Source organism: Neophocaena asiaeorientalis, unplaced genomic scaffold (genome assembly GCF_003031525.2).
Source record: "Neophocaena asiaeorientalis asiaeorientalis breed wild unplaced genomic scaffold, Neophocaena_asiaeorientalis_V1.1 scaffold59, whole genome shotgun sequence".
Lineage (NCBI taxonomy): Eukaryota > Metazoa > Chordata > Mammalia > Artiodactyla > Phocoenidae > Neophocaena > Neophocaena asiaeorientalis.
In genome coordinates, this window is record NW_020174268.1 from 3,428,187 (window position 1) to 3,449,175 (window position 20,989).

The following is a 20,989-nucleotide window of genomic DNA, read 5'->3' on the forward strand; positions in this document are numbered from 1 at the left end:
CTAACAATCTACTAGGAGACTCTACTCTTGATGCTATTTGTAGCTGAACTTTAATCGAAGCATAATTCTTTGATGTCCAGTCCACAATCCCTTCCCCTTCCACCAGAAATTGCATCCAAGTGGAGGCTTCAACAAGCCTCACTTCTTTCACTTACGTTGAAGCCACTGGGATCAGAGTAACTGATTCACTATTGACCTTGGAGATTCTGCCTGCTACAGGGCACTCAGCCTGGAGTTCCTTGTGACTTTTATCCTAGTGGGAACCATACCCTTAATTTGGAAAGAGTATTGGTCTGGGTAGGCTATGGATTGTGAACAGGCTCCTTGTTGGGTTGCAGTGAAGTAGCCAGATTAGCGCTAGGCTCTGTTCTTCATGTAACATCCCCTGATCTGTTCCCTTTTTTGTCCTTCAGCTTTGAGGATGTGAGGGTCCTATTTCTGTGGTCATACATTTTATGTGATGTTTGCAACTACTGCCCACTGTGTCATTCTCAGATGTTGGATATTTCCAATCTCTAATAGCAAAGTAAAATATTTCTTTAGGTTTTGGTCTATGTACAGAGGTAAGAAAAATGACCTATAAGAACAAGCAATGGGAGATTCTAATTTTGTAGAGTTTGGTCTTACTTTTGGGATTGGGATTGCAATAGGTTGGTTTTGTGGAACCATAATTTTTCCATGAAAGTCATCAGATAGAACTTCCCACACTAACAGCAGTAGGGAAGGATCTGGAATAGGGCAGGGAGTGCCCTTGAAGTTGCTTAGAGGCCTCAGACCCCCTTCTCCGGAACAATTTGTGTTTTCCCGAAAATTTGCTATTTGGCTAGCTTGGCTGTTATCTCTGTCCCTGTCAGTGTGGCCACCAGGATCTTGTTTCTCCTTCCAAAGTCCCCTCTCCCCACCCTGCCATGTGCATCAGAACTGTCCAGGCAGTGGTGTGCTGGTAAAGGTTTTCACAGCTAGTTCTCCAAGTGGGAGACACCCTGGCTTATAGCATTGACAATTTCCATGGGGTAAACACTGCCACCGTGGCCAGTTTCAAGCTGTTACCATGATGTCACCAAACATGGGGTTGGTAGCGCATCATTATATAGTATGTTCACCACACACATATGATCAAGGTAAATAATCTTGAGAGCATAGAAAATAAGAGTAGTGAAATAATTAGGAAGTGATGAGTTTTGAGTATTTATTACCTTCTTTTTAATAGAACTTATTTAATTGTAAATTTATATAATTTAATTTTTAATAGTGGCTGTGCTTAACAGTTTGTAAAATTCCTAAAGAATTTAACAACTGTTACACAAGCCGGCTCTAGCACACCGTTCTATCTTGGTCTGGGAAAAGAGGGAGAAAGGGAAGAAATGAAAGGGCGCATTTAATACAACTCTACTAAAAGGCCTCTGTATGCCATTCAGTATTTATGACCGGTCCTTCTGAGCCTTGGGTCCATGAATTTCTAGAAATGACATAGTTGGTATTGGTCTGAAGCCTGGACTTTGGAGCAAGACACGCTAAATTCCAGACCCAGCTGTACCATTTGCTACTGTGTGACCTTAAAAGTGTCTAATCCCTCTTAGCTTAAGTTTCTTCATGGGTGAAATAATAGTACCTGCTTCATAAGGTTGTCATGGGGATTAAATGAGATAATATACTCAAAGTACTTAGCTCACTAGGTTACATAGTAAACCCTCAATAAGTGGTAGCCATGAGTACTATTATTATTATTAACCTGATCCGTTTCTTAAAGGTCCACAATAGCCACAGGTAGTGATGGGGTCTATCGCAGCTGCAGGTACATGGAGAGAAGGATAATTAAAGGCAATCTTCTTTGCCTGGCCTGACTTCCATTCTGCACTGACCATTTATGTAGGCTCAGCCTCAAGGGCTAGCTTGGCTGTTATCTCTGTCCCTGTCAGTGTGGCCACCAGGATCTTGTTTCTCCTTCCAAAGTCCCCTCTCCCCACCCTGCCGTGTGCATCAGAACTGCTGGAGCTGTGGGTTGGCAGCACGGGTGGCTGCAGGATGACCCAGTTGTTGGGGGGAAGGGTGTTGTGTTTCTGGATCAATTATTTTTGGCAGAGAAAAGATTGCTGATGGCCATTCAGGGCAAAAGCTGCCCGAAACTAAATCCTCCCTGGGAGGCCTGCCAGGACCCAGCCGAGATGGCCAGGGGAGGGAACGGGACCGAGAGCAACGTCTGCTTGGCGAAAGGTCCACTGGTGAGCGTCGTGTGGGGTTTGGGGGCCCCGTGTAGCTGCTGCAACCAGGGATTGGCCGAGGGGAGAACAAAAATGACCAAAAGGAGGGGGAAGAGGGCCTACTGGGAAGGCTTACAGGTATTCAGCTTCCATCAGACGAGACGGGGTCGACTGAACATGCTTACTTTCTTCAAAAACACGAGAGACTTCCACAAGAAGAGCTTTGGCAAAGTGTTCTGACAGCCGAATAAGAGAAGGCCATCTACCTGGAGGCAGTATGGATTTTCGTGGCCTCTTCATTCATACTGCAACGGGGCGCTGGACGCATACTGACCAGTGATAGCGTGTGTGTGCTGAATGGGGCCCTCGGAGCATTTTAGAAGTAAGGGAAGGAAAGAGGACCCTCTCAGGTGTCTGAGTGATGGGGACAGCCCTTCAGGTCAGAGGACCTGGTCGCACCCTTCAAGTTCCTTGTGTTTGATGCCGAATCGTGGTTCTGCTTATGAACTGTCAAGGGCACAGAGGGCTCTTTGCCTGATACAAACGTGCTCCACCCCAGGGAAAGGATTGGTGGATTTTATAACTTGATAATAAAGCTCTCTCAGGAGAGAACGCCCTCCCAGAGGTGGGAGATTCATTTTATCCTTCGCTTTTTCAGCTGCTTCTCTTCCCCTGCATCTTGCCCATCCTTTTCTATGAATTGCTCAACAGACGGCAAAGAGATTTTGAAGAAAGCACCAAACCCTTGAGTCCTTTGATTTTGGAGCAGGAAAAAGATGGTCCGGGCTGACAGCAAGCTCATAACAGCCTGGCAAAAGAGGGTTCGACCTCTGCCCGTTCCCCCCAGCCCCGGGATCAAGCCAGAGGACACATGGCGTGGTGGTGCCTCCAGCCCGGCGCCCTGGCCTTCGGAGGAGACGCCATCTCCTTGTGTCCAGGCAGCGTGGCCCCTGAGGTTCCTGGGAAGGTGGCAGACTTGCGTCTGGTTGGTCTGAAATACATACCTCTGAGCTGGCCAGGTCCCGTTCCCTAATCTGCTGTCGGCACGCATTTCAGAGTTAGCTCACTCTGAAATAGATTAAAAAGAGAAGGAAGAAATGATTTGGACACTGTCTCCTTTCAACCCCAAGAGTCTGCTTCGTGACCTTGGTGACTTTTGCTCAATTTAGAAGCAGCGGAGAAGGGAATTGCAAGGAGACGGTGGCGAGAAATCACCATTCTGACTGAATCCGATTAAAAGTGTTCTATAAAACTATACCAACAAATCAGGACAAACCTCACACCCAGATCTTGAATCACAAGATGTTTACCTAACATAATGCCCATGGCAGACGAATATCAAATACCACAAAGTACCTGAGACAAAAAAAGAAAGGAAGGAAGGAGAGAAGGAGGGAGAAGGATAGAAAGGAGCCTGGAGTCCTGGCCTTCTGAGATCCAAGGGCGCAGGCAGAGTTCCTCGGGGAAGGGGGTGCTGCACGTGACCGTCCGGGGCCTCTGCTTCACATCTCAGCTTCCGAGGAGCAGACCTCCGTCGCCGCAGTGATGGCAATCCCGATGGCGAGGCTGCCGTTGTCGGAGAAGAGCTGGGCCAGCGAGGTGTTGAGGACGAGGCAGTCCCCGTCAGTGATCACCGAGTCCACGCACTCCAGCACAGACCTGGGGGTGGCCTCCCACTTGAGACGCCGGTGGTTTCTGTTGAGCTCCAGGCGGTAGGTGAAGCAGTCGGCCTGGGTGGGGGTCCCGATGAGCATCATGGTGGCGAAGAACTGGGGGTGCCCTGCGTGCCTCTCCCGTTTCCTAAGCACCAGCAAAAAGTGGTGGCCGAGGCAGGAGTGCATGCTGATCCAGTCGGCCGGTGCCGGGAGGTGCATGTCCGTGGCCAGGAAGACGATCTCGGCTCCCTGGAGGATGGCCACCCTATGCATCTGCCGCAGGTGGGGCACCACCACCTCCAGGTGGCCTTCCCACTGGCAGGAGAACAAGGGGCAGGTGCAGGGCGTCACCTGGGCAGCGTGGAGCCCCGCCTCCTGGTGTGGGGGGTGGTGGTGAGGGCAGGCGTGGTGGCGGAGGTGGGGCTGGCGGGCGTGGTGGCGGAGGAGTGGGGGGAGGAGGTGAGGGGGGAAGCTGCCGGGCTCCGGGGCGCTCTGGGTGACGGCGCATCGGCCGGACACATACTGTAGGCGAAAGAGAAGAACGTTAGTGGCGGTGAGATCAGTCTCTCAGCCTGGCTGAGACTCCCCCGGTGTTCAGAATGTGGAAAGCAGACTCTCCCTTACCGGTAGAGAAAGCTCTATTTCTTAAAAAAATGAGACCTGCCAGACTCTTTTCCAAAATGGCAGCACCATTCTACATCCCCATCAGGCATCTAAGAGAGTTCCAATTTCTCCACGTCTTTGTCAACACTTGTTATTATCTGTTTTGACAAATATTTTAATGAGACGGAATTCATTGTTTTGAATGTTTTGCCAGATTTAGATGCTGAAGTCTTCTCCAAGTCATTTCATTTCAGTATAGAATGTAAATTTACCCAATCGGAAATAGAAGCTTCTTCAAGAGATTCCTCCTGCAAGAAGAGATTTTCCAAATGTATTAGTATATTTAAAAAGGAAAACAGGGCTTCCCTGGTGGCGCAGTGGTTGAGAGTCTGCCTGCCGATGCAGGGGACGCGGGTTCGTGCCCCGGTCCGGGAGGATCCCACATGCCGCGGAGGGGCTGGGCCCGTGAGCCATAGCCGCTGAGCCTGCGCGTCCGGAACCTGTGCTCCGCAACGGGAGAGGCCACAACAGTGAGAGGCCCGCGTACCGCAAAAAAAAAACTCATCCAAGAAAATGCAATATTTCTGCCTTTCTGATTCTTCAATTAGATACTCAGGCAATTTTCCCCTTCAAATAACTTGCACTGATGGTCATTAGTCAGAAAGAACAAAGAAATCAATTTTTTGTGTGCTTTTTTGATACTGTTGATATTTTTGTGCGGGGACTGGAAGTCAATGGATTTTTCCCCCTCTATTTTATCATTACTATGATTTTTAGAACAAAATTTTGGAAAATACCTATTTGTCCTTCCAGTGCTGCCAGGGGTTGTGCTATCTGCGGTGCCCTTCTAGGTAGTAAGGCAACCATGGGACCCCGAGCTGATTGTGTGCAGCTGGACCACAGTCCCCAGGGAGGGAGCCTGAGCTATGACTCCTGGGACTTTGCCCCACCAGGCACACTTCTGTCCTGCTTTAGGCTCACTGTTCCAGAGCAACTTGCCAGGGGCTCACCACTAGGCAGCTTCCCCCCGAGACTCTCTTGACCTTTTGTTCTTCACGACAGCGTGCCCACCAGTGCCCTCAAAACGTCAGGAGCTGTGACAACACATTCTGATCAGGTATCAGTAAGCATTTACTGAGCACCTGCCATGACCAGACCCTAGAGATAGAGCTGTGAGCAAAATCAACACTGCGTTTCTCGGTGTAGGTGGTACAGACATTAGTGCGTATCTAATTAATTACGGTTTTGAAAAGGCTTCTCCCTGGCACAAGGACTGTGATTCCTGTTTTTCAGTTGAAGAAACAGGCTTCAGTGGTAACATGCCCAAGGTTACAAAGCTGGGAAGTGAAAGATGGGATTCATTTTCACGCCTCATGACTCTGAGCACAGCAACTGCCCTCCCCTCAATAATCCCACCTCCAGCTCCCTCCCCCATTCTTTGAGGTTTTTTTCTTTAATTAGTCTGTGGGATCTGGGCTGTGCAGGGAAGGTGGCTGGTCTGCAGGGTGCTCCAGGCATGAGGCGTTCAAGTGGCAGCCTTCTCTGGGCTGCCCTCGGGTTCGCTCTCCAAGCCCCTCTGGACTTCGGGTGCCTTTGGGCAATTGCCTCGCTTCAGTTCCTTCCCAGCATGACCAGGGTGATGGGTGATGGTCTGTCTCTCATACTCATCACTGTTACGGCCAGTCTCTATCTCCCCGGGCTCAGAGAGTGGCTGAGAGTGGAGGCCTGGCGAGCTTCCCTTTCTTTAGAGCACCCAGGGACACATACACACACACTGGGGGCCCAACTAGCTCTGTTCTGGAGTTGTTCGCCCCCGCTCTCTCCTCCACCAGGAGCCCAGCTGACCTGGAGGGTGAGTTACAGGGCCCTTCCAGTAGCTCCTGCGTGGCAGCTACTGGGCAGCCTGTCATCACCCATCCTGCACACCCGCCAAGCCACCTGTCCCGAGGGGGACAGTGTCTTCCCCTTGATGGAAAGGCTGTGTTCCAGAATCCTGCTAGTGGTGAGTCTGACTCAGCCTTTAGTGTTAAATATGGGGAAGGGAATTAACTAGTATGTAGCATCTACTAAGTGTTAGGCGCTGTGGAAAGTAGATATTTTTTGTGTCATTATTTAATTTCTCACAGAAAAGATCAATTTTCTTACTTTTTAAAAAAGTTGAATCTGGCTTAGTTCCTACCTGCTTGCTGGTGGCTGATATCATTTAGTCAACAGGTGAAGGAGGGGGGCCAATTCCTAGGATCCCTTGGGATTGTACAAGTAGCCCAGGCTCATACACTCCACCAGCCAGATGCAAGAACCCCTCCCAGGTCCTCCCAACAGGCCCGGCAGAAGATCAGCCTCTTCTGTTTCGCTCAAGAGGACCTGGTGTTGCCTTCTCATGGAAAGCCCCAAACGCTGTCCCCTCTCCTAGCCTCTGAGAAGCCCCCCACCCTCATTTAGGTCACAGCAGTCACGAGAGAAACATGTTATGTGTGTCTTCTAGATGAAGAAACGGACACAGAGAGGTTGAGTCACTTGCCCAGGGTCACACAGCTTATAAGGGGTGCAGATGGGAATGGAGCCCAGATCAGTTAAAGGTGATATGGATCATAGCCTGGGAAGATCACCAGCTGGATGTTGGCCAACTTTGGTCTGTTCCACCGTTTACTTGTCCAGCAGCCTTGATTAAGTCAGTTGCCCCATCAGCAAAATATTTATTTCATAGGGTTGTCGGGGGATCAAATGAAACAGTGCCTGTCAAACGGCTTTAACAACCACATCAAGTATTACATCAGCAAGGCATTTCCGTTTGGACACGGTTTGGGATGAAGCGTTTCGGTGGCCTTCCCCCTCGGTCCATGGCTGCCTGCCTTGGTACTGGTCAGCTGACCCTCGCACCTGGGCAGCACTCTGGGCTGAACACAGGCCACCGGAAGGGTCTGGAGACCCCAACATAGCACTTGGCTGGGGCCTCCTGTCCGATGCCAATGCATGATGATGGAATATCCTGAAATTCCCATCTCAGAAATGGCCTCTGGGCTATTCTCTGCCCTTCTGCAGAGGCACCTTCCATCTTCTCCATCCTGTTCTGTGCAGCTAGTATCAGAGATGTGAAACCGAAGTAAGGAGGGCATGAGGAAGAAACACCTCGACCTCCCTTTCTTCCCCGACTCCAGTCTCCTGCCGTACCTCCCATTGGTTAAACGCAGTCAGAGACATAGCAGAAGGAAACCCAGGTGGTGCACTCAGTGAGGGTCAGCCCCCGTTGGAAACGGCGCTTCACCAGTGAGGAGCACATGTGAAGAGGGAATGCCCACCTGTATGCAGATGGCTCAGTTCCCTCCTTTGTGATGTTAGCTGATCCCACCAGTCTGGGCCTCCTAGGCTGAGCTTCGATGAGGCTGACAGTGGGGGAGGCAGGGCGGGCTATTATATGCCCACGATCATTAAGCCGTTCGACAAGAATGGATGCACCAGCTGACACGTGCACCGCCTCGGCACAGGCTGAGAATACTGAGCAGAGTACAATCCCAGTTCCTGTCTCAGTAGCTCACTGTGATTAGTGTAATATAACACAATGCAAAAATGCAGGACCGGAGGGACTCTGAGTGTGCAAAGTGGGGGCCGTAGTTATTCTAGTCAGTGCCCAGTGCCATTTACCCTGGGCGAAGCAGGAAGGGTGATGCTCTAACAAAGTAGGCAAAAGGTTTGCTGATGGGGTGAATAACAGGTTCCAAGGAGCTTGATCTGAAAGACCATGGGATTTTTTTTTTTTTTGCGGTACGCGGGCCTCTCACTGCCGCGGCCTCTCCCGTTGCAGAGCACAGGCTCCGGACGCGCAGACTCAGCGGCCATGGCTCACGGGCCCAGCTGCTCCGCGGCATGTGGGATCTTCCCGGACCGGGGCACGAACCTGTGTCCCCTGCATCGGCAGGTGGACTCTCAACCACTGCGCTACCAGGGAAGCCCCAACTATGGGATTTTTAAGAAATGAAGAGTTCCAAGTGGCTGTCACTAGAGGATCTGCCAGAGATGGTGAGGAGGGGGGCTGGAGAGCCGTCGGACCATATTGCCAAAGTCTTGGCACGGAGATGACACCCAACACTCAGGGGCCATCCGTAGGAGGGCTCAAGGGACACAGCTTCACACTTTAGGGAGCCCCTGCGGGCAAGCATGATGGCCCAAGCCCACCAGCAGAGCCGGTTCCAGCTGTCACTCAGGATGGGGCAACAGTGAGTCCTGGCACTTGTCCAACCCCTGGACCCTAGGCTTGGCCATTCCACCCAGGCTCTCCCCTTGCTTCCTTTTGGCCTCGTCTTCCACCGGCCTTTCCGTTGTTTAATTGCTGCAGGGTAACAGAGCAGCCAGTGGTATAATCCAAAGTGACCGAAGTGAGTGACTATGCAAATAAAGCGAGACATTATTAACTCGCGGAGACCCCTGCGCTTGCTGTGCCCTGAGAAGGCACTAAGAAGAAACACAGCCTTAATTCTCCATCTCTTCCTGCTCTGTCTTCTGACGCAAAATATGTTTCATCTAAATGAGCTTCGGCTGAGCGAGGTCACAGGGCTGCTGGCAGGGAGAAGGGATTCTTTTAATTGGCAAAATGCTAATCGTTTTGGAAAATGAATTCTAATCTTCGCATCTGATACAGCGGATGTGTGAGTAATTACTTTCCTTCACTAAACCGTTAATGCAACATTAGTGATTACATTAATTAAAACTCTTACAGGCTGATAAACCCCTCAGTCAGTCTGAGGATGTCTTCCTTCCATTGGCCATATTTAACTTCCCATTTGGAAGAGAGATCTTGAATCAACCTTTAGGATAATTCGCAAAATTGGGTTTAGAAACGTTAGGCTTTATGGACTGGGTATAATTCTCTCCCCAAGCATTAGTGAGACCATTTCCACTGAGGGTGTAATTGAATTTAAAAATGCCTTCCTTAATTGCATCAGCCACACTCCCATGGTTGGTAATGGCTATCCCTACAAATCCTGGCATCCAAAGAGGAAACCTGCCCCTGGAAAACCACGTGACCCTTTCTCCAGCATCTGTTCCCTCTGGTCAGTGAGCTCATTTGGAGGACTGCTCTCTCCTTCCACTCGATTCCAGGAACTGTGCCATGATAATTAATGCATTTCAGCTGAAGGCAGATGTTTTGCACCCAATTTCAAATGACAGGCACGTGCGGGACTTCCCTGGTGGTCCAGTGGTTAAGACTTCTCCTTCCAATGCAGGGGGTATGGGTTCGATCCCTGGTCGGGGAGCTAAGATCCCACATGCCTTGCAGCCAAAAAACCAAAACATAAAACAGAAGCAGTATTGTAACAAATTCAGTAAAGACTTAAAAATGGTCCACGTCAAAAAGAATAAATGCTCTGAAAAAATAACGACAGGCATGTGCTTTGAGTTTGCCCATGCCCTTATTTGTGAGAATTAATGAAGTGAAGCTTTCAGTACAGGGGGGAAGGGGAAAGGCAGCGATGCTATCGATGTATCTCACACACAGGAGAGAAGAGCGGGGAGGAGTAACACTTAAGGGCAGGTATCAGAACGTTGGGATAAAGTCAAGGATGGAACTTAGTTGGGAATCAGGTCTGCAAAGAAGGGAGGCTGATACGACCCAGCAATCCCACTACTGGGCATATACCCTGAGAAAACCATAATTCAAAAAGAGTCATGTACCACAATGTTCATTGCAGCTCTATTTACAATAGCCAGGACATGGAAGCAACCTAAGTGTCCATCGACAGATGAATGGATAAAGAAGATGTGGCCCATATATACAATGGAATATCTCTCAGCCATAAGAAGAAACGAAATTGAGTTATCTGTAGTGAGGTGGATAGACCTAGAGACTGTCATACGGAGTGAAGTAAGTCAGAAAGAGAAAAACAAATACCATATGCCAACACATATATATGGCATCTAAAAAAAAAGGTTTTTGAAGAACCTAGGGGCAGGACAGGAATAAAGACACAGACCTACGAGAGAACGGACTTGAGGCCACGGGGAGGGGGAAGGGTAAGCTGGGACGAAGTGAGAGAGTGGCACTGACATATATACCCTACCAAATGTAAAATTGATAGCTAGTGGGAAGCAGCCGCAGAGCACAGGGAGATCAGCTCGGTGCTTTGTGACCACCTAGAGGGGTGGGATAGGGAGGGTGGGAGGGAGACGCAAGAGGGAGGAGATATGGGGATATATGTATACATATAGCTGATCCACTTAGCTATACAGCAGAAACTAACACACCATTGTAAAGCAATTATACTCCAATAAAGATGCTAAAAAAAAAGGAAGGGAGGCTGGAACCTAGTTGGGAATCGGGTCTGCAGAGAAGGGTGAGTATCTGTACCCGCTCCAGGTCCCACTCTGTAGTCTTTAAAAATCCCCTCCGTTTCTCAGAAGGACGGTCAAGGCTGAAGGTTTAGTGTTCCGCATTCCATTTTCCTGGGACACCCACCTCTCCACCCCTCTTCCGCAAAACCTAGCATGACTGTGTGCATATGAAACCCAGGAGGACTCTGGAAAGCTTCCAGCAAACAGTTGAGAAATAAGTTACACGGAGATAGGAAACAACGACGGGCCTTTTATTGCCTGGGATAGACTGTCTTCCTTAGAAAATGTGTCTCATGCTCCTTTCCCCCCAGACGGTTATACTGAGAACACAGAATGAATGAGAGCTTCGTGTGGGCAGCATAATGTCTGTAATTTTCTTTAAAAGGCTTTCATAGAGAGAATGTGATAGGAATGTGTACATTTTTAACCTGCACTCCAGGGGCTGTCAATTCCCTAATCAGGAATTCTCACTTCAAGGTGATCGCCTAACATTTTATCGGAAAGACCACACTCCAGAGATAACGACTACAATTGCTTCAATTAGCACTCGGATTTCTGATCCACACCAGATGCTGCTAATTAACATTTCCACAGAGGTTTCCATTGGTGAAATTAGTAGTTTGTTCCTCAGCATAGTAGATGCTAGAAATGGACTCTCCTTGATGAAATTCCTGATTTTCAAGCTACGAAGATTGTTTAAAACACTTCAGAGGAATTCCACACTTTAGGGATGAGCCCGGGAGCTTGTTCCCTGACTATTCCTGCCTCTGGCCACTGAGTCAAGGACTTACCGTGGTCTGGTACCATCTCTAAGAGTATCAGAATCTTGCTCCTGGTAGATCACTGCATACAAACTTTCCTCACTGGCAATTAAAATTTTGTGTAAATTGAGCAAGGAGACACTTGTTAGCAAGCACACAGAAGCCTTGGGTCCTGAGCGTTATATGCCAGAAATAAAAAAGAGGAAAGTGAGTTATTACTGTGAAAAGAGGAAGATAAAAATGTGGGTGGATCAAATTTTTAGAACCCAAGGTCCATGGGTGAAAAACAATGAAAGGGGTTCATACAGATGTCTACACCGGCACTGGTCCTATGGTCTCAAAAGGCTCGTGACTCAGCTGGTCGTCTTATGAATTCAGACCCTGGCAGTGTGAGAGGCTGGGAAGAAATGTGTGGACGACATTGTGAAAACAAAAAATATGACTCAGTCCTCAAGCACCCCAGGCCTTTCTTTAGTTCCTAGATCCTGGCCCATTACCGCCCAGCATGCCTCCATCATGTCCCAACTGGTATTGTCACTTTGAGACCATCAGCCCCTGTAAGATGGAGATGCTGCCTCCCTCCCTGACCTGAGAAGTCAAGCAGTGGTCAAGATCTGTCCGTACAATTCATTTTTAAATTTCAACTCGTTTTGAAAATCACTAGTGCGTGGCTTTCTCTTCTTAGCTAGGTTGGAAGTCAGAGGGCAGAGACAGGGTTTAGTTTGCTCAGTGCTTAGCCCCGTGATGGGCAATGCCAGCACCGTGCAGTGTCTGGCATCTACTAGACTCTCCCTGAGTATTTGTTGCTTGAATGAATGAATGAACGATTCATAAGTGGAACCGTGTCCTGCACTATATCCATGGAAAGGCTGCTTGTCTTCAGTCAGAGGCTCTGTTCTCTACCCTTCCTTCCTGTAGACATATGTGTGGCGTGGTGTGTGTATGTGTATGTGTGTGTACGTGCACGGGAGTCCATAGCTGTTGACTTATCAGGTAGGTCTCCTGGTGGCTCCTCACCCAGACCCCGACAGTGATGGGACAATGGGACCTGACCAGGAGCAGGACACTGAAATGTACCCAGCTGCCATCATGGAAAGTCAAATAACAGCCTCGAAGAAGGAACTTCTCATGCCAGCGAGGTACTTTCTTTGCTTTTACTTTGTATAGAGATTATTCGGAGTCCTAGGCATTCCCTTTATCAATAGCAGATTGTTTCTTACAATTTGTTTGGGAAGGACAACCCTGGATCCAGCAGACTGTCTTAGACTGTCTTAATCTAACCCTCTTAGATTGGGCTAGACCCGCTTTCCCCTCTGGCACTTCGGCAGGACCAGTGACCTAACTAAGGGTTGGATGCCCCCATACTTCCAGTTTCTGTTAACAATCAGCAGGAAGTAACTTCAATCCAACCAAAGATTATGGGCCCTCCCCCAGTTTTCCCCTTCCCCATAAGGTGGGGGGACTAATGGGTTGTGCCCACCCAGAGCCCTGAACTGGCCCTTCCAGACCATACTCCAGATAACTGGGATCCTGGAATTCCCTACCCAGTGGCTCTGAGTCAGCTTCTGGGAGCCTGTGCTATTTCTGGGATCCATTATCCCGAAGGCGGACCATTAGACATGAGGTGTGGCCCATGGGGGACTATTTGGGGCTTGGATGTGTGGGCTAGGGTGTCCACTTGCCTTTGCCTGGGACTCATTTCAGTGCAGCATGAAGCCTCATTAGGAAGAAAGTGAGACGGGTTGCGGACGGGGGGGCTGTGGCCATCCAGATCGTTAGGAAGGGTTCATTATTAAAGTAGGAGGGTACGCCGTAGTTTAAGTGCCTCTTACCTTGATCTTTTAAGTGTTTAGACATGCAGTGTGTGGGCTTCCGCCTTCACTTTTGCCTAGAGCCCCGCAAACGTTAGGGGCGGGCCTGTAGTCAAACCACACAGCAGAGGAATCCTGCTCATTTCCATTTATTCTTCGACTCTGCCTTTCATCTGCGAGGTTTTGAGATGCTACTGAGTTTTGTGAATCTCACCGATGAAAGACCTTTCCTGAAAAGCAACTTCTTGAGTAGTCAGACTTTTATATCTGCAGCTGGCAAGTGAAACCCAGGGTCTGTGTGAGCAATTTAAAGGTTAGGATTTGATTAACTGCAGGGATGTGGGTAGGATTCCTTAAGGACCCTGGGGGTGACTCAAGGGTGGTGTACGTAGCACGCTGGGAGCAGCCTCACCTGATCTGGATAACCTCGGGTTGTGGGCAACGGTTTTGCTCATGTACCTGGTGTCGCTATGGTAGGATCCGGGGCCATAGAGTTAGGGAGGGGGTGGGTTGCTAAAATGATTACACATGCAAATGCAAACTTCAGAAGCAGATGTGTTGGCAGGCTACGAGTGGACAGCGGTATGTCCTGGGTGGTCTGAGACATTCTGATGGCCAGGCTGCCCCAAGGCCACATGCCACCCTTGTTTGTCTGGTTCTTTAAAGACATTGTGACCAGGAACTCCACAAATTCAGCTCTCTCCACCAGGGCTCTCAACCCTCCCCATCTCCCACCCCCGGGGTACCCTTTGGCCTGGCTAAGTTGTATTCCTCCTTCCAGTGTTCGGTACTGACTAGGGCTGCTCTGTCTGCTGCGTGTTCCTTTATGACACATAGCACACTTATGTGTTTTGCTGCTGGACCGTGACGTGAGCTCAGGTGGTTGAGTGTTGCATCTGTTTCTTCCGTGCTGTATCCTCAGTGCCGGCAGTGCTTGGAACATGGTAGGAACCCGAGAAATATTTGTGGAGATGATGAACGAGTGAATCCTCTCCATTGAGCTGTCACCCTAATACAATCCGACCACTTCTCACCATCTGCCTGCCACCACTCTAAGGCAAGTCACCCTTACCGCCTTTCTGGGCTACTGTGATAGCCTCCTGACTAGACGTAGTGGGTTGAAAGGTGGCCTCCAAAAGGTGTCCACATGGTAACCCCTGGAACTGAGAATGTGACTTTATTTGAGAAAACGGTCTCTGTAGATCTAGATAAATTAAGAATTTCAAGATGAGATCGCCCTGGATTATCCAGGTAGGCCCCAAATCCAATGACAAGTGTTCTTAGAAGAGACAGAAGAGGAGAAGACACAGACACAGACGAGAAGACCATGTGAAGGTAGAGGTGGAGGTTGGAACAATGCTGCCACAGCCAAAGAATGCCCGGAGCCACCAGAACCAGAGCAAGGAAGGATTCTCTCCTCGAGCCTTCAGAGGGAGCATGGCCCTGCCGACAACTTGATTTTTACCATTTTGGCCTCTAAAAGTGTGTGAAAATAAATTTCTGTTATTTTGAGCCACCAAGTTTGTGGTTTTGTATGGCAACCCTAAGAAATGAATACACAAGTCTTCCTGCATCCATTTTTGGCCTCATACAGACTGTAACTTTTCTCACAAAATCTTTTAGTAGTTTTCCATCAGTATCAGAGTGAAACACAAACTCCCTATCCATGCCATCAAGAACCAACATACTCTAAAAGACATACCGATGGCCAATAGGCACATGAAAAGATGCTCAACATCACTAATTATTGGAGAAATGCAAATCAAAACTACAACGAAGGGCTTCCCTGGTGGCGCAGTGGTTGGGAGTCCGCCTGCCGATGCAGGGGACACGGGTTCGTGCCCCGGTCCGGGAGGATCCCACATGCCGCGGAGCGGCTGGGCCTGTGAGCCATGGCCGCTGAGCCTGCGTGTCCGGAGCCTGTGCTCCGCAACGGGAGAGGCCACAACAGTGAGAGGCCCACGTACCGCAAAAAACAACAACAACAGAAACTACAATGAAGTATCACCTTACACCGGTCAGAATGGCCATCATCAAAAAGTCTACAAATAATAAATGCTGGAGAGGGTGTGGAGAAAAGGGCAGCCTCCTACACTGTTAGTGGGAATATAAATTGATGTAGCCACTATGGAGAACAGTACAGAGATTTCTTAAAAAACTAAAAATAGAGCTACCATATGATCCAGCAATCCCACTCCTGGGCATATATCCAGAAAAGACGAAAACTCTAATTCAAAAAGATATATGTACCCCAATGTTCATAGCATCATTGTCTACAATAGCCAAGACAAGGAAGCAGCCTAAATGTCTATCAACAGGTGATTGGATAAAGAAGCTTTGGTATATATACACAATGGAATATTAGTCATAAAAAAAGAATGAAATAATACCATTTGCAGCAACATAGATGGACCTAGAGATGATCATACTAAGTGAAGTGAGTCAGAGAACAGTATCATATCACATATATGTGGAATCCAAAAAAGTGATATAAATGAACTTATTTTCAAAACAGAAATAGATTCACAGACATAGAAAACAAACGTATTGTTACCAAAGGGGAAAGAGAAGAGGAGTGATAAGAGTTTGGGAATAACAGATACACACTACTATATATAAAATAGATAAACAGTAAGGACCTATAGCACAGGGGACTATAGTCAATACTTGTAATAACCTGTAATGGAAAAGAATCTGAAAACGAATATATGTTCTTATATGTATAACTGAATCACTTTGCTGAATCACTTTGCTGTACACCTGAAACAAGCACAACATTGTAAGTCAACTATACTTCAGTTAAAAAAAAAAGAAAAAGAACCAACATCCTCTGACGCCCAGCTAACTCTCTGCCTTATCTTTTCCCCCCTGCATCCCTTTGCTACTCTGCCCTAAGCATATCGGCCTCTTGCTGTTCTTCGAACACGCTGTCTACACACTTGCCACAGGGCCTTTGCACTGTCTATTCCCTTTACTTGGAACAACACCAGCTACCCACATGGCTCACTCTCGCACTTCATTCACGTCTCTGCTCCTCTACTCTGAGGCTGTCCTTCACTTATCTGTTAAAGAAACCCTCTCAATCCCCTTAACTCTGCTTTATTTCACTTCCTAGTATTTTATCAGTTCTATACAATTATAACATTATATTATAGTATATATAGTGTAGGTCATATATTTATTTGTGTACCGTCTGTCTTCCCTACTGCAATGTATATTTCTTGGGACTAGGAATTTGGTTGTGTTCACCATTGTATCTCTAGAACATTATCTGATACCTAAAAGAGCTCAGTAGGTTTTTTTGGTTTTGAAAGAATGGATAAATTCCTTTGGGTCTTAAACTTTTCCATCTTAGAGAACCTGGGTAAAGTGCACTTGTCACTGGGATGTTGATATGACAGGGATTCTCCCCGCTCCCCGCTTCCTCCACCCCCCGCCCCCAGGTCTCCCCATCAGGGTTTTGTCCAACTCTGACCTGGCAAATTTCTCATAGCTTGTGGCTGCCGAGACCATGAACTTCTGGTGTCTGTAGGGCACTAGGGCGGCACTGGAGAGCAGTGTTCACTCATGTGCGTCCCTGACTCTGGGTGTATCTTTGACCTGCTTATTTGCGGATTCAAAGTAAAATGCAGCAAAAACAAACCTGACCTCACTCTGACCAGACTTTGACCCTGAACCTGTGCTTGCGATCAGACCTAGCTTACTGTGTAAATATGAGGCCTGGCCTCTAGGACTTTCAAGCCTGTCCCATCCTGGTTCCCAGTCTGTCTCCAAATCTCCCAGCACTGACAAACTCATGCCTACACACCTCTATTCCTCTAAATCTTCTAGGCCCAAGACGACAAGGCTGTGAAAGAAGCCGGGGGTCCCTCTCTGTCTGCTTAGGACCTCTGCTCAGAATTCTGGTTTCCTCCCTGAGGACTTGGCTGAGGACCGCCTCACTGTCAGGAAACACCGTGTCTGCCCCCGGGCGTGGAGGTAGCAGTCTTTCCCAGGATGATTGTCAACTTAGTATCCATGTACTAAAACCAGAGCTGCACAGATCTAGAGCAGAGAATCAGGTCATTTCACACACACACAAATCCATCTTCCAACGGCAGGCTTAATTCTCAATAATCATCCTTAGCAAATTAGGCCTTCCTGTAAGCCCATCCCTAAAATAAGAAGCATGTCGTTTGACCAAGCGTAGATGGAAAGACAGTGCTGCAGAGTAGAAAGAAAACATTTTTGAAGTCAGACCCACTGGGGTACGAATCCTGGCTTTGCTACTAAACGCTGTGAGACCATGGACTCATTAATTAACCTCTCCATACTTGTTTCCTCCTCTGTAAAATGGGAGTTGTAATATCTCATAGGGTTGAAGTAAGGACTGAATGAAATACAAAGTACATTGTATGATGCCCAGCCCAGAGTCAGAAGATCTTATTACTGTTATCATTATCACCGTCATCACTATTGTTATTATTGTTATTGAATAGTTAGCTAATTGAGATGTGAGCTAAGGTAATTCCCCCTACATAATTTCTAGACACGTAACTGAATTGGATGGAATCATAAAAACACCAGAGCCCTTCCAAATCTCTCTTAAAACCTCCCTGACAGCTCTCATCCAAGACCAGTGTTTTCAGTAGCAGAAAGCCTTTTACTAAATCTTTTCATCCCATCACTGGCCAGTGGGTGCTGGCTGCAATGTACAGAGTAATTTAACACACGTAAGGAGCCTAGCTTAGTGCCTGGAACATAGGACGTACTCAATAACTGATTGCTGTTATTTTCATCATCATCATTGTTTTCATCATCTACTAGCATTTTGGTCAGTGCAGCCCCGCTAGAAGGTTCAGGTGATCCTATGAGCAGGTCTGGTCATTGGCCCTCCCGTGTTCCCACCATCGCACCCCTTTCTCCTCCACTGAGCAAGCCTGTCTCCTCGGGCCCCTCATAGTGGCTGGGCCTGAACAGCAGTGCTTCCCCTAAGACCAGCTCCCCCTGCTTAGGAACCACATCCTACTTGCTGTCTTTAAAATGTGTTTCCCGAGAGAAGTTTGCCCTGTGTGTCTGCCCCCCAGAGCCTCCTATCTACATTGCCCACTGCTCACCTGGCATATGGCTGGTAATATGTAGTTGACAAATGAAAATTTGGTAAAGGCAATAGTATTCATGTTGATCTGAACCATCATTATAAATAACATCTAGGGGCTTCCCTGGTGGCGCAGTGGTTGAGAGTCCGCCTGCCGATGCAGGGGACACGGGTTCGTGCCCCGGTCCGGGAAGATCCCACAGGCCGCGGAGCGGCTGGGCCCGTGAGTCATGGCCGCTGAGCCTGCGTGTCCGGAGCCTGTGCTCCGCAACGGGAGAGGCCGCAGCGGTGAGAGAGAGGCCTGCGTACAGCAAAAAAAAAAAAAAAAAAAAAAAAAAAGCATCTAAACATCTGCCATGTGGAAGAGTTCCTGAAAAAACAAAGGCATGGCCATAGTGAAACAGATCAGTACGGCTGTTTGGCTTAAATGAAACAGATCAACAACACCAGGTGCTGGCAAGGATGTGGAGCAATTGAAACCTCAGAGGCTGCTAATGGGAGTATAAATGGGTACAATCACTTTGGGACCCCTTCTTTGGCAGCATCTGCTAAAACTAAATGTAGGCCAGCCCCTTTGACTCAGCAGTTCCACTCCTGGACATTTACCTGTTGGGAAACAATTCTCTGTTGGGCTCTTGCAGTTCTGTACACCTTGTAAGCAAGGCATTGAATGTCCTTTGTTCCAGACTATGTTTTCAAGGCTGTTTGTATACTGAACAGCCTTGAGATACAGAGCTAGTGTCTCCCTAGCAAAAGGCAGATTTGCTTACAGTCTTGGGACACAGATATTGTATCTCCCTCCAGAACTAAAGGCAGGCATGCTTACTGTCCATTATAAAAAAATGTGGGTTCCCCAAGCATTTGTAATACACCCTACTGTGTGTGTGGGCATCATTTGTCCCTTTCTGCATTAATTACCCTTCAGGGATTGGGTCTCAAAGAACTGGTGCAAAAATGCAGATACTCTGCCTGCTGCTCTTGCTGTGGGTGAGAAACGTCCCTTCACCTCTGGCCCAGGAGTGTTGTGTCTTCTGCCAGCATCCATGAAATGGGCAGGCTACTCTGTGAGCCTGTAAATTGAATAAAATCTCAGACGCATCTTGGTTACATTCAGACCCTGACAGAAGTGAGCATTGTGTGATCAAAAAACATACACATGGATATTTATAGAAGGATTAATTCATAGTAGCCAGAAGTCTATAAACCACCTAAACGTCCTTTCAATGGGTACACTGTAGTATATTCCCACAATGGAATGCTACCCAGCTATCACAAGACAATGAAAGACTGCTACACATATGGCTATATTTCAAAAACATGTTGATTAAGAAAAGCTAGACATAGAAGAGCACATACTTAATGATTCTATGTGTATGAAGTTCAAAACCATGCATAACTGACCTATGGTGACAGGTCTGAACAGTGGGACCTTTGTGTGGGAGCATATTGACTAGGAAGGGACATGAGGGAACCTCTTGGTGGGGGGAGATGGAAATATTTTAACTTTTGATCCAGATGGTGGTTAGTTGGATGCGTATATATGTAAAAATCTGTCGGGATATATACTAGAGCTTGTGTACTTCACTGCACGCTATACGTGAAAGAAGAAAAACCAAACAACAAACAGAAAGAGAGCGGTAGAGTGGGTGTGCATGGCTGTTGTCTCCAGGTCACTGTTAAATGGGCCTATCGTACGGGGCTTAAGGCAGAACCCAGAAAACCTTTTCTTTTATGTTCCCCATGTGTTCATTTGATCCTCTAGTGATCTGGTTGCCTGGGATGCTAATAACTAGGGCAATCAGAGGACGGGGATGGGAGTCACAACAGGGACAGGCTCTGAGTATCCAGGGAGAGTTAAGAGTTCCTTGCTCTTGAAAGGTGGGGTCTGGCTGATACTCCCAGGGAGACTGGAAACCAGAGGAAAGGATTGAAGGTATTCACAGCTGTGCCTGGAGTCTGGCAAGCCTAGCCCTTTGGTCCTTGGGGCAGAAGGCTGTTTCCTGAGACCAGATTGGGGGCTAAGGACTGAAACTAATACCACAGCAGGACCAAGGATTAGAGGAGACTAACCCCTGGCTGCGGTCTGAGGCCTGGCTGAGTAAATGTCTCCTCCTGTCTCTGCAGGGAGGCTCTCCCCACCCCTGCTGATGGCTCCAAGTCAATCCCCTTAAGTGAGGTGGGGGCCGGTGTCTCATTGACTCTAAAGCTCTCCCAGTAGCTGCGTACATATTTAACGCAAATCTTAGTTAGGCTTAAAGGGGAAGACACAGGAAAGCAGAAAGGAGAATTGCTGCCCCCTGGGCTTGGGAGGTTAGCAGTCTGGCCAGTCCCCAATAACTCACTCATCCAATATTCATCTTTGAGTTATGACAGTCACCGTGCGTCTCTAAGGAACATGTTTATTAGTGTCCGCAAAGATAATTAGCCCAACGTACTTCAAGGCAATTGAAATTGTCCTCAGAGGTGTATGTCTTTACAGAATTCACCGTGGCTACATTTCAACATTGGTCCTGTTTTGGTCCCGTTTCCCCCATTGGAGGGTGCTCTCTTTCTA

The 20,989-nt window shown here is 48.0% G+C and overlaps 1 protein-coding gene across 1 annotated transcript in view; it reads right to left on the minus strand.

Annotated features, from left to right (window-relative positions):
- Positions 1 to 3,703: 3,703 nt before the first annotated feature.
- The window catches only part of SIAH3 (siah E3 ubiquitin protein ligase family member 3), a 68,502-nt gene continuing 51,216 nt past the window's right edge, over positions 3,704 to 20,989 (minus strand). Inside the window, exon 2 of the mRNA XM_024755303.1 lies at positions 3,704 to 4,378. Coding sequence (XP_024611071.1) covers positions 3,704 to 4,378 — 675 coding nt within the window. The remainder of the gene's footprint in view (positions 4,379 to 20,989) is intronic.